This window comes from Lucilia cuprina, chromosome 6 (genome assembly GCF_022045245.1).
Source record: "Lucilia cuprina isolate Lc7/37 chromosome 6, ASM2204524v1, whole genome shotgun sequence".
NCBI lineage: Eukaryota > Metazoa > Arthropoda > Insecta > Diptera > Calliphoridae > Lucilia > Lucilia cuprina.
This window is the reverse complement of record NC_060954.1, coordinates 56,645,863-56,660,765: the sequence shown is the minus strand read 5'-3', so window position 1 is coordinate 56,660,765 and position 14,903 is coordinate 56,645,863. Positions and strand designations below refer to the sequence as shown.

At 32.3% G+C, this 14,903-nt stretch overlaps 1 protein-coding gene across 1 annotated transcript in view; it reads right to left on the bottom strand.

The window, feature by feature from the left end:
- LOC124420928 (homeobox protein invected-like) overlaps positions 1 to 13,224 on the bottom strand; it is a 70,576-nt gene extending 57,352 nt beyond the window's left edge. The window contains exon 1 of the mRNA XM_046955391.1: positions 10,962 to 13,224. Coding sequence (XP_046811347.1) covers positions 10,962 to 12,543 — 1,582 coding nt within the window. The 5' untranslated portion in view covers positions 12,544 to 13,224. The remainder of the gene's footprint in view (positions 1 to 10,961) is intronic.
- Between the last annotated feature and the right edge of the window lie 1,679 nt (positions 13,225 to 14,903).

Below are 14,903 nucleotides of genomic sequence, written 5' to 3'. Positions count from 1 at the left end.
GAACGCATAACTCCAGGTCAAACTTAACAAGTGCTTAAAAAACTATTGGAACCTACTCAGGCAACCATTTCAAAACGTTTGAAAGTTACCGATTTTATCCAAAAATCAGGGCTGAAGAACGAACTGAAGGCGATTTTACGTTATTTGCGATGAAAAAATCGATATATTTCGATTAACCCAAATGTATCATATGTAAAGCCCTTCTAAACTGACGAATCGAAACTAAAGCCAAATATTCATGATATAATGATCTGAGGAAATCTGATTCGTTCAAAGAAAGTATAGGGGGCCAAACGATAGGAATATGAGTTCGGATATGACCTCTTGCAATGTCTATTTGAAAGAGGTAGTTGCGAAGATTTGACTCAACTGACTTATAGTGAAACTAAGTCTCGACCAAACTACGTTTAGAACGCTATCTTACGTGTTAATTCTTTTGACCCTAGAGTCTTTAGTTTCGTGAACTAGTCCACATAGTATAGCATAGACAAATTCATAGACGAGATCTTAGACCAGTTTGAAGTCGTTGTGTAGATTAGTTCGTAGACTAATTCGATTAGTTCATAGAGCAGTTTATACACAAAACCAAAGAGTAGACTAGTGCATAAACTAGTTCATAGGGTAGAGCATAAACTAATTCTTAGGTGAATGCTAGGCCAGATCTATAGATTAGTTTGTAGACTAGATCACTTTTTAGTTCACAGACTAGTCTAAGAACTAGTCATTAAACCAGTCCACAGATAAAACCATAGATCAGTTAATGAAGTAATACATAGACTAGTTTTGTATATAATTCATAAACGAACCCCTAGACTATTCCATAAACTATTTTCGGACTAGTCTAGTAGTCCGAAATAGACTATTCCATATCTTAATCCATAAAATCTCAATTTTCCATAAATAATCTTTTACAATGAAACCATTCATTCATAAACAGTTCTTAGCAATAAAGTCGGTTAGCATAATGAGACCATTCATTACTAAACTAGTTCTTAGTAATGTAGGTGGTAAACAAAAAGTCATTACAATTTAACTATTTATAAGTAAACTATAAGTATCTAAATATCGTTTACAAACATATATTTAATTTATAACTCAATAATGAAGTTTTACAAACAACTTATTACACAATTGCATACAAAAACCAACAAATACTAGACAATAATTTAAACAACTTTGTTAAATACACTAAATAACAATACTTACGCTTAAGAGAATATAAATTGTATTCCTATGAATGAAAAATCGATTACAATATAATCGATAGAGACGCCAAAGTTAATGGCTAAGTAAGCAAACAGCTGCAGTAATTGTAACAATAGCAAACTAGAAAATCGGCAAAATGTAATAATATGTAAAGAAAATTTATGATTTAGCAGGCAACAGAGCATTAAAGGAATGCAAACTTTTTCAGAATTTTGTTCATTTGAAAATTTTCTTACAAAAATTACTTGACCCGATTCATATTGAATCGACAACCTCCTCTTTTAAACTTCTGCTCTTGTGCAACTATGAAAAGTATGTATGAGGAGACAACTAAACTAAAAGTGCAACATTTAAAGGCCGAAGCCGCCGCCGTTGCCACACACAACAACAGCCAATTCTAACAGCTAAATATTAAATCATAATTAAAAGCCTTTAGAATCTAAACATATAATTTTCGAATTAATTATTAAACAACAACAGCAACAACAATAATTACAATGCAACAATAATAATATTCTTAGAAGAGTACAAACTATATAATTGTATTTATGAAGTGATATCGATCAGAGATGGAAAATAGAGATTTCCAATTATATATTCTAAAATCAAAACTACTACAAATGATAATAATTGTTTTAAACAATTTGTGAAAACATTGCGTTTATTTTCTAAGCATTAATAAAAATTAAACTTACACTCATTAAAATCTTAATTTCCCATCCCTGCTAGACAAGCACTTCGAACTCATACCCATTTATTCATTCACTGTAGTTGTAATAGATGATGATGGCGATAGACAACATATTGATTGTATCGCACAAATAGAAAAAAAACCATTAGACAGGCAGACGATTATACACACGTACATATGAGAGTGAGTAGTATTAGTACAAGTTTGTGTATGAAAAAAATGGGCCTATCACAGATTTCTCTATTATCGATCGAAAGTGGAATTATTTTTCTTAAACTTATGTTGATAGTTCGATTGAAGTTCATTTAAGTTTTAGTAAATTTATTTACTCTTTTTCGATCGGAATGAAAATCTGTGACAGTCCCCAATGTTAGTTTATGTATTTCTGTATTAGATGTTTCTATAGTTTAGTTGTGGCAAAGACGGCAGCTAAATATTTAATTGTGATCAATTTGTGGCTGCCACCATCACTTTCAATCGAAAATGACACTCACTCTCGTTTGCACTTTATATAAAATGTTTTCATACAATGTATTTTGTGGATCAACCATGAGATTGTATGAAAAAATATCAAAGATTTTAGTTTTAAAATAAAGTGCAGAAACTGAGAGATTGCCTGAAGTCATGATCTTTATTAAATATTGGTAAAACTGTGATAAGTTGACCGACAATAATTTGATTTATTACTTTGTAATGTAGAGTAGAACACAAAAATAAGGTTCATATTTAAAGTCGTTTATAAAATCCCTATTTGTAAGCAAGTGTGTTAAGAAATACTTGTCTTCACTGACATGGCCAAAGTATTAAGAAAAGTGATTTTAAAAGTTTTTATCTTATAACCTGCTGAAAATGACTTGAATGTCCCCAGTTCACTTCTAAACACTGTCATCACAATGAAATTCGTCACAATTATCAGTTATATAAAAAATCCCGCCACTAAATTGTATAAGAATCCAAGCAATATAGGGTAGATCGACCCAGAACCAGATATTTCATAGAACCAAATTTTCATCAGTAAATCAATCTATCAACATATCCAGCAAAAACCAAATAAAAACTAAGGAATTGTAATTACTTATTTAACAACATACCTTTTAATAATAACAACATATTCTCTGGATTAGATAGCGGTAGTCTATTGAGGTCTTACTAATAACGTGTTATATAAATACTTCTTATTTCATTAGTCCTCTTGCCTCTGATGCAACAGCATATGTACACGTTTTTTCATGCTTTTTACAAAGACTATGACATCACCGTGTTAAAATGATGACTTTAAACGCTAAAGTTTAAGTAAATTATAACACCTTACTTGGTAATGAAACTTTTGCTGAGTATCTATCATAGCCTGGGTATCTATCAAAGCTATCTTTCTATCTATATATCTATCTATCTATCTATCTATCTATCTATCTATCTATCTATCTATCTATCTATCTATCTATTTATCTATCTATCTATCTATCTATCTATCTATCTATCTATCTATTTATCTATCTATCTATCTATCTATCTATCTATCTATCTATCTATCTATCTATCTATCTATCTATCTATCTGGTGATGAGTATAAGAACCTTATTGTTGGATTGGCAAAAAAAACAAGGAATCAGCTGTAATGTCGAGTTAATTAACAATTGATTTTATTTATTATTGTCTTATTATCTGTATAGTATATTTAGTGACAATATTGTTTAAACGATACATACATACACATTCTCGTGTACATGAAATTCAAGTGTAATTTTTTAATTGTTTTTTTTTTTTGTATTTTTTCTAAAACAAATAAAAAACACTAACAAAAGTAATAAATCGTTATTAAATCTGTTCTTTTTATATTATTTTAATACTTTGCAATGATGTAATAATTAAAATCAAATTTATATAAATAAAACAAGTTTTTTTTTTGCACTGATGATTTAAAAATATTAATTGTTTAATTAAAGAGGTGTGAATGTAACCTAAAAAATATTGTCATGCGAATTGTTATTCATATCCAGCTGTGATGTTAGCAGTGAGTAGCTTAGGTAAATATTATTAAATTACGCTTTATAATGTAATATTAAAAAAATAAATTTTAAATTTTATTAATAATTTCTAAAAATTTTAGATTTTAAGGGTGGCTGCTTAAGAAAGAAAAAAAAAACGGGAAAAGAAGTAAAAGGATAATTATGGTAATATAAGAAATTTTACGGAGTAAAAATTTACAAAAATGTTCTGCTTTAGCCAATTAGTTGGAGCAAATCCTCTAAGTACTTCTCACTCTTAGATATAAACAAACAAATTTGATTTAATGATGTCTTTTCAAACAAACCCGAAAAAACACTCCATTATTTTCAAATAACTTTCCCAACCTAATTATGTTTGTTTAATATACTTCTTCCCCCCCCCCCCCCCCAAAAAAATACCTACAGACACAGTACATACATACACCATTACATGATCCTAACATTTTTCTATTTGGGTTTGTTTGTTTTTAATTTACCACAATCATAATTCAACCATTTTTCATACATGTTTTACAACCACAATAAATGTTCTATTATAATGTTGTATAATACAACAAGAATCCAAAAATAAAAAAAATTCATAACAATTTTAAGAACCACCCTCAAAAAAAAAAAAAAGGAAAAGGAAAGACACCCTCAGTAGACGAAGATGATATATAGTTTAGAAAAGATTTAATTTGTAACCAACCATCATTATCATCTATTTCATTATTATCACCATTATATTGTGGTTGTAGTTATGTGGTAAGTGTTGAAAAAAATGTAACATTCTCCTGTAGTGGAAGTAGCTGTTCATTTGTTAAAAACCTTTTTATAAGGGTTTCGTGTTATTTTTTCTGTTTTGTCGGTTTTTTTTGGGAAGTTAGAGAAGTTTTTGTATAAGATCTAATATAACAAATTTCATATTTTTTTTTCAACAACTTTCGTGAGGTAGTATGTTTGATGCTGTACAGTATGTTGAGAAAGTTTGTAGACAACTGAAAAAGAAAACTAATGAGAGGCTTTCTGGTTTAGTAGTATCTTAGGGATCTTTCTTTAAAAGGTTGATATGTATATTGAAGAATCTGTACACATGTAAAAGGGGTCACAATTGGACAAAATGAAAAACGATCTAGGTAACTTAAAACCTGAAATAGTAGAAATATGTATATCGTGGTTACTGAGTCAGCCATAGCTTGACACTGGAAAATAGGCAGACATGCAGGTCGGCTTGGACAGCTCTTTAAGGAATTTTGTCGCTGTTTTCAAAAACAAGATAAATAGGAAATCTTTTCCAACCCCTTCCTATCTATCTAGAAAAACTGATTCATAAGCAAATACACTATATCCAACCTTTGTGATATCTTATCTAAGTCCAGACTCAACCTACTTTCAAGCAACCGTCTTGATCTAATACCCCTGTCACATATACTACGATACATTTGATGAGTTGTGAGGTCTTGTCAAAACCGAGTCCTACCGATTCTACTTGACAGTTTACGCGTAGCAAACTAGCATCTCACTGTGAATAATTCAAAAAGTTCTATTTGAGTTCTTTGGCAAATTTAAATTTGGGATGTTAATGATGAAATATCCTTCTGTTACATTCCGTCGATATCTCCCCCCGGGTACATATTAACTTTGCGAGACCTTCGCCTTGGTGTTATTGCAATCCCGGGGTATAAAGAGGTGGCCAATACCTCTAGTCTGGCCGGGACTGAAAAATTGGTTACAGTCTACTGCTTGGCTTAGTCCTATTGAAACACACCTGGTAATATGCTCCCGCTGGGGCATATTACCTTGCCGAGTCCTCTGCCTTGGTGTTATTGCAATCCCGGGGTATAAAGAGGTGGCCAATACCTCCAGTCTAGCCGGGACTGAAAAATTGGTTACAGTCTACTTAGGCTTGGCTTAGTCTTTGTATAGATTGCAATGGTAGACCGTTCTCAAGTCTAACCAGTGGATGAAAAAGACCACCGTGAGATAAGACCGTCAAGGCAGGTGCTAACGTTAAAACTCTCGACAGTCATTCCGACGATATCAATCGATCTGTGAAAGATCTTTTAACAAAAAAAAGACCACGAATAACTGGTACCAAATGAAATTCAAATCTATATAGTATATCATGGACCAATTGAGATTCAGATCGATTTTGCTGAAGAAAAAAGTTTCTACTTATTGCAAACTACTCAACTCTGATTGTATTGGAGCATAGATATAACGTGAATTAACACTTTAATATAAAGGAGGAAAAACTCTCTGTGTAGATTAGGTTATGTTTCACACATTGCTTACTGCCACAAGTTAAACTTTACTTGGGTCCCTTTGTATTGTTTGTAAAGAGGAAAAGTAAAAGAGAGAAAAAGGTGGAGGAGAAGGTTTATGATCTCTGACCAATTGAGAACCCGATCGTTTTCTCTGCAACCAAACCAAATAAGATGCAAATCGCTTAAGAGTATGGATCTTATGTTATGTGCATCAATTGATATACAATTCCAATCTGAATAAGATAAACAAAAAAATAAACTTTCTCTTGAGACTACTTTCGATCTGCACTGTGAATAGATCGTTTTTTCTGTAACCTAAACAAAAAATATTCTTATCGTTTGGAAGTATGGATCTAGATCTAGTAGAGCAATTGAAATACAATTTTAATATGAAGAAAGTGTGTTCAATCAATACTACTCTCGCTCTGAGTTAGATATTTGACTAATTGAGATTCAGATAATGGTCTCTGGAGAAATGAGTTTTAACTGATATTTCGATCTGTTAATAATCTCTAACTAATAATGTCTTAGATCGTTTTGAAATACAATTACAATTTGTAGATGATAAACAAAAAAACTCTCTACTTTTGGTCTGCACTGAAAATAGATCGTTTTTCAGAAACCTAAGCAAAAAATATCCGCATCGTTTGGAAGTATGGATCCAATGTTACGTAGAGCAATTGAAATACAATTTCAATATGAAGAAAATACGTTCTGTCGATGCTACTCTCGCTCTGAGTTAGATTTTTGATCAGATCTCTATCTCTGGAGAAAATTGTTTCAATTGATATTTCAATCTGTTAAAGATCTCTAACGAATAAAGTCTTATATCGTTTTGAAGTCTGTATTCAATGTTAGGTGCACTCAGTGAGATACAACTCCATTGAGAAAAAGACATTTACTTGATACTTTCAATCGGTGTACGATCGTTGAGAAATTGGGCAAAGATCGGTATCTCTAGAGAAAATAGTGATATTTCGATCTTTGGACTAAAGCAACTGCAATCTGAAGACAAAAAACACATTCAGTTAATACTTCTTCAGACAGTTTCTGATTCTGATATTTCGATCGGTGTACGATCTTTAACCTTAAAAGACCCGGTGATTTTGAAGCATAGTACCAATATTACATGAATTAATTGAAACTCCAATGAAACTCAGAGCATTAAGCATTATTCATCGAATTGTAATAATATCGTAAATGTTGTATTTTTGTCTAAATACTTTCTTAACATCCTGTTAAAAGTTTGTCTAAACATCCATATAAACATACAATGTAATGAAATCTTATTATAATCCCTGTATAATAATATATATACAAAAGCAACAATAACAATAATAATAATAATACAATATTTACGCCTATTATGTGTTAAAGTTGTTGTCATTGTTGTATGGTTGTTATTGCTGTATATGTACTGCTGTAATACATTGTGATGATGTTTTGTAAAGTGGTCTTGTTGTAAAACACTTTATAATACAAACTTACTCTCTACACCATCTATAGCACTCTTCCCAGTCTACACAACAGCAGCAACAACAACAGCAACAACGACAACAATGTTGGCACTTAATAATTTGTTTATGGTTTATAACACCATGGGGAATAGTATTTGAAAATCAACTCCAAAGTGATGATGATGATGATGATGGTGTATCCAACCAAAGACAATTATGAATTTTGTTTTTTGCTTTTTTTTATTTGGAGTAATTGAATATTAATTTATCTATGTATGTGTGTGTGTGTGTGTGTATATAGGAAATGAGGAAACAAATGCGGGCTTAAATAATTGAAATTAAAACTAAATCAAGCAAGAAATTAAAAAACAATATTTTTTTGTTGTTGTTGCCGTTACAAAAACAAAAAACTGCGCCATATTTCTTAATTTTAAATTATAGACTTAAAAAAACCGAAAATTTTGTGGTTTCTAAAGGCTTAAGCTTAGTTAAGCAAGTTTGTTAACAATTTTAGGTTTGTCTTCTTCTTTGGCATTTCTAGAGATCATACTTATGATTGTTGTACAATATATAATTAATGATTACAAAAATGTCATTTTGTTTCTCTTGTTTTTTGGAAAGGATCATTTTATTGTAAAAAGTAATTATGATTTTGATCAAAAAACTATTTGTGGTTAAAATGTTTTTATGTTAAAGTAAAATAAAAAAAAAACTTGGTTGTTTCATAATTATGGGGTTTAGGTTCAAAGAACATGTTATCTCTATTTTAGAAAACAAAAAATTGTTAACCAACTTTGACATTTTTCCATTTATCATCCAACATTTGTTGTGTGGCTTTAAATTGGCAAAACTTAAGATCATTCTCATCGATTTCTTTTAGTCGATAAGTATATTTTCAATATGAAAGTTTATTCAATCACTTATGTGATCATTTGTCCTCTAAAATGAACTAGTAATAGGCTTTTCTCATAGAAGCCAATAAATTAGTCTCGATCTTAAATATATAGTTCAGCTCAAGATCGCTGGTCTCATTAGCTTACTTGATCGATCGCATAGACGCTGTGGTCTCGCATGCAACTTCATATAACTTCTATTCTAATAGGGCCGCTCTATTAATACTTACCACTGATCATTGCAATTATGGAAATCTTACGAGACGTATGGGTGTTCCCTATAACGACTTCTGCAGAGGCTGGCTAGATGGAGTAGGATGTGAAGGAAATAAATAATGATCTTCTGTGAAACAGACCGGCCCTTGAAACTATTCTAACATTCCTGAACTTTTAGGTGTAAACTGACTTTTATCAATTTTATAAAATGAAATAGTCTTGATTTCTAATGTAACCATGATCCACGTCATATATTAGTAACATAATATAGTTCAGCTCAAGATCGCTGGTCTCATGAGCTTACTAGCTCGATTGCAAAGACGCTGTGTGTTTGCGTGGATCTTAATAGAACATCTGTTCCACTATAGTAAGTCTCAGCAGAACTCATCTGGGACGCTCTATTACCACTTATCACTGATCATTGCAAATATAGAAACCTTACGACTTCTGCAGAAACGGACAAAACGAAGATAAAACAATTATTCATCTTTTGTGAAACTGCGCGATCTAGAAACGATTAATTATCATACGTTGGGGTTGTCAAATTTTTCAGATCTATCGAATCTGTCAGAGGTTCAATTACAACGTTTTCTACTATTTCTGAATTAGTCGTTTTGAGTGTAAACTTAGTTTTTATGACTTTTTTCACTCTTATAGAAGCCAATGAAATAGTCTCGATCACATAATATAGTTTAGCCAAAGATCGCTGATCTCATGAGCTTTAGTTAACATGATAGTTCACTAAACGCGAACAGTCAAGTAGAGTCGAAGAAACTCCGTTTTTAGATTTGAACTTACTTGATCGATCTCCAGGAAGCTGTTTACGCGCATTGATCTTTATAGAATATCTGTTCTAATAGATCTCAGCAAGACTCATATGAGTGCACTATTAGCACGTATCACTGGTCATTGTAAACTTGGACACCATGCAAGGCATATGAGAAGCTGCCAGAAGGTTGTGAAAGAAACAGTTACTCATCTTCTGTGAAACTAAGCGGCCCTTGAAACTATTCTCTATCAAATGATGGAGTCGTCTCATTTCTTTGATCAGTTCAACTTGGAAGTTTTATAACAGTCCTGAATTTGTCGAAATGGGTGTGAACTTAGTTTACATGACTTTGATCTAACAATGATTCTGTATTCTTTAACATCTTCTTATGAACTATGTCCTTAATTCTTCTCCTTTACCTTTCCCTCTCTCTCTCTCTAACAATCTCTTTACAGAGAATACAAAGAGACACTTAGCACCCTTAGTCGGTGAAACCTAAAAACATGGGATACCATAGTCCGACTGACCGAATGTGTATACATTTTGATTGAAAACTTCTGCAAGCACCGATGAAAGATACAGATAATACACAAGCTTCCTCAATAGAGTTCTTCAAGTTTTAAGAGTCCCAAGTGTTCGCAGAAAGAGTGAGAGAAAGATTATACAAAAGATTCTTCAATAGACTTTGAACCAAGCCTTAAGGGTACCAAGTTTTCTCAGATCTACTGTTTAGACAACTTTGAACAGCAATCATTAAATCAGTGAGATCTTTTGGAAGCTTTTAGATCTTGATCATTAATTTCTATTCGAATACGAATGATAATTCAGGAACTAGCATTGAGTTCATCAACATTACTTAAGTTGCAAATTCAAATAAAGGTGAAAACTATTCGACAGAGACCTGAATATATTGTTGGCAGTCATTTGAAGAATAAGATCGACACGATCGATTGATCGATAGGCTTCAAAATCGAAGAATTATTGCTTATTATGTCTTAAATGGAGTTTTGAAAATTTTGTGAAAAAATCAAATCAATTCCTTTTACCTTTCAATATCACAAAATTTCGATTATTCAAAATTATAGAAAATCGTTCAAAAATCATTTCAAAACACAATTACTAATGATTATTCGGTATTCACGAAGTGATTTTCCGATAAGATTTCAGTAAATTTCAATCTTCTTATCATATAAGAAAAGATCATTCAAACAAAATTCTTTCCGATATAACTTCTACTCTTTAGTTTTGAGCTTCTTTAAATACAAATCAAAATTCCAATTGGAACGCTCTCTCCGAAAGACGTTCGACAGAACTAATAATTCTTATTCACTACACACGATCTAAACCATCAAAACCGAAAATTTTTAGGTTTTCTTTGCATTTCATTTTCAGCCGTCGGCAAAATGTTTACAACTTTTACAAAAACTCCTCTTTTTAAAACTAAACGAAATGCAAAAATGTTTCTGTAACTTACCCGAACTAGGACGATCACTATAACGGGTACAATAAACCCAAGCTGGCCATACTATAGGACCATTACCCGTGCCCGTAGCCGAAGTCGAGGTAGCCGTTGTTGTACTCTCCTCAGATTTGCTCGAAGAATTCACATTTTTATTTGTCCCACTGCCAGCAGCGCCATTCTCCAAAGACGTGGAAAATCCTGGTGATAGTGTAGGCGTTTGAGAGGGAGATGATTTTACTAAATCAGCAGCACCATTAGCACTACTATAACTACTGCTAACAGCTGTACTACTCGAATCATTGCTATTCGTACAGATGGTGGCCAATGAAGTAGAAAATGTTTGTGTCGAAGGTGAAATATTATGAACTAACGATTGGGCCGAATGTTCCAGTGAATCGGTTAACATGGTATGCGCGCTGTTGCAGGCTACGGATGAGGAGGAGGACGATGTTGTGTTAAGACGATTTTGCCTTTGAGTGTGTGATTTATGTTGGCCACTTTTGCGAACGTGAGGCGGGGAGTCGAGACTATTGGAACGTCCAAAGTCAGCTTTAAGTATATTATCTATGCTAAATTTTAAAGCCCTTTCATGAAGATTATCATTATTGTCATGCAGCAGACCGGGTAAATGAGCCTGCATTTGGGTCTGCAATTGATTAAGTGTGGACATCATGTGTTGTGTACTGGTAGTGGAGGCTGGCGAATGTTGCTTACTTAGATCAGTTAATTTGGCCAAAGTATCATATTGCTGATGCAGGTGTTGATGTTGCTGCTGCTGCTGTTGTTGTTGCTGTTGTAGCATATGATGGGTATGTTGTGTGTGATTTAAAGGTTTATTATGATTTTGTTGAGCTGCCACGGAGAGAGCAGCAGCAGCTGCTGCACTTAATTGTCCTATTTTAGCTAGAGGATTAAGATGATGCACTAGATTGGCGGTTGGCGAAATTTGATGTGTATGATGCAGTTGTGTTAGGCTATTGGAACGCAACGAAAAGGCACTGGCTCGAGCGGCAGCCATTAATTGCATTTGATGTTTCATTAGTTCCTCCGCATAAAGATGAGATTTCCTTAGAAACTCCTCTTGAAAAGGAGAAATATTTACTGCTGTAGTTGCAGCATTAGGCTGTAAACCAAAAGGCACCGGAAATCTTAAGTTATGAGCCAAAGCAAAAGGATTTATGCCCGTTTCTTGCGAAGAAACCGAGGGAGAATGTTGCATTTCCTCATTGGAAGAATTCGAATGAGTATCACTAATATCCAAAATTTCCTCATCCTCTCCTACACTGGCTGCTGACGGCTCCTCTCCAGGATTTTCCTTACCCACCGATAGTTCACTGCATAAACTAATATTATCATCCTCTTCTTGCTGCACATGATGTGGTGGGTAGTTTTCCTCTATCTCAGTTTCATCCTCCTCATCGCTTACTATGCGCACCAGATCCTCTGTATCCTCTGAAGAATTATTGGTTATTTCTGACGCCGTATTGGCCATAGTTTTACCGTTAATATAGGCGCTATATAGTATGGGTTGTTTATGCTTTAAACTTAAATTTGAAGCACACTTTTGCAACACCAGACTAAAGTCCGGGTGCATGTTATGGCATGTATTAAAGTTACACAAAATTTAGACACTTTTTATTAAAGAATATTTTTTTTAGATTTTTATTAAAAATTTTTTAAATTTAATTTTTTTTTATTTTAAAACAGTTTTTAATTTAATTCGTAAGCATTAAAAGTTTAGTTACGCACTAGCCGTCGGTAGTTAGTCGCCATCATTATGCTGGTGGAGGTTGACGTTTAGGCAATACGTTTAATTGAAATAAACCGTTATTTCAATAAAAATAATTAGTGTGATTAAAATTCATTGATTTGTTTGACTTTTTGGTTTTTATTGCTCATTTAGTACACACACACAGACACACTCACGCTCTTAGCTTAAACAACAATTCCAATTCAATGATCTAATACCATTAACACTAATTCAATAAAATTTTATTTGTTTGTTTTTTTTTTCTTTATTTCTTCTAACTTTATTGCAACAAAAAAAACTAAATAAACAACTAAAAGATACACATGCATGCATAAGCATGCACATACAACGTCACCAACAACATCAACTCAATTTGCAGTTTAACAGCAAAATCGTTGCTGTATAAAGGAGCTAATGCGGTTACGGTGTAAGCAATAAACAAACAAGCAAGCAAAAAACCAACAACAATTATTAAGCTATACAACAGACGTGCAGTATAGCCGCTTTACGGTTATAACAACTCAGAACGCGTTAGGTAACTGAAGAGCGCAAATATTAAAAGCATACAATACATTTGAAATGTAGCATACATTTACGTAGACGTCAGCGCCGAACGTCAACGTCGGAATGGGTGTGCTTATTAGGAAAAAAAACTCAACATGTTTGACTACATTAATGTTTGTTTGTTGTTGTTGTTCTTCTTGTTTCTTTTTACGACTTTTTTCTCCAATCAATGCCAGAAAGAGATGACTAAAATTTGGTACACTAACACAGCAAAAACAAACAAGAACAACAACAACATCACTAACAAATACTATTAAAAAGTTCCGTAGTGTATTTGTTTTACATATAAAGGGAGTCTTGTATATACCTATAGCTATTTCTTTCTTACTTAAAGTGTTTAATATCTAAAAGGCTAAAACAACTTTCTTTCTCTTTCTTACTCTCTTGTTTTTATTATTAATTCCTGTTTTTTTTCAATTTATTTCCCATAACGAATTCTTTTTCTACTTCCTTTACTCAAGCATTACTTTTCATCTACATAGATATGTATGTAGAAGTATATGTAATTCTCCTTTTTTTCCTACTTTATTTTTCAATAAGAATTGTGCTGTCATTATCATCATCATCATCGTAATCGTAATCGTCATCATTATCATCTTTATCATAGTATAGTTACTAAATTACCTCTATACGTGTGAATAGTTGTCTACAAAACAACATAATGTTATATTAGATTATGTTTGTGTGAGCGAACGTCAGTTGAGGTTATGTTTAGTGCTGCTCATCTCTCGTGTTGTATTGTATAAACTATATAGTAAATGTATGGATTTGTTAATTAAGTGCAACTCCACGACATTTGAGCTTTGAGAGTTTAAATGAGTTTGGTATTATTGTTGTTCATTTACTTTGCTTTAATTTCTACTCTGTTTTCATTTGTGTTGTATTGTTTTTTGTTATAGAATGTTTTTGTAATATCCCAGTGAACAGTTTTAGAGCAGTTCTTAAAGGGTCTAAAAGGGTCATTCTTTAGGTGAAGGATTAGGAATTCAATTAAAATTAATCCTTGAAAGTTGTTTTTGAATAGGTACTCAATTAGTTAATTTGGTTTGCTAATTTAAACGCCCAATGGAGGTGATTTAAACTTGAGCAAGAAATGCAAAAGTGTAAACAGCTGATGTTAAAAAAAATATAAAATTTTTATTAAAATGAACATTAAAATTTTAAATTTCTCTATTAGTATAAATTATGAGGACTTTAAAATATATTTTTTGTTTTAAATTAAAGTTTTGATTAATTTTTATATTACAATTACACTTGTCTTCTTCTTATTTTATAAAACATGAATTTTTTAATAACAAACAGTGACGTTTTCTGTTGTTTTGTATGGCAACACTGCAAAGTTTAGTCTTGTATTCAAAAACATCAAAGACCTAATCCCGGAAACTTTTGTTGAAAAACTTTTTCTTAATTCTTTTTTGAAGTTTCCTTAATGTCCACACATAGAAACTTTTTTTGCAGAAACAACGTATTAATTGCATTGATTTGTTGTTGTACAAATGAGAAGAATAAGACCTGGTTCACACTGGGAAACTTTTGATTTTGTGTGTGGGAGAATGGTTGATATTTCTTTCTCATTCTCTCAGACACAAAAATATCAAAAGTTTCACAAGTTTCCGAGTACGAGAAACTCCGTACCGCGA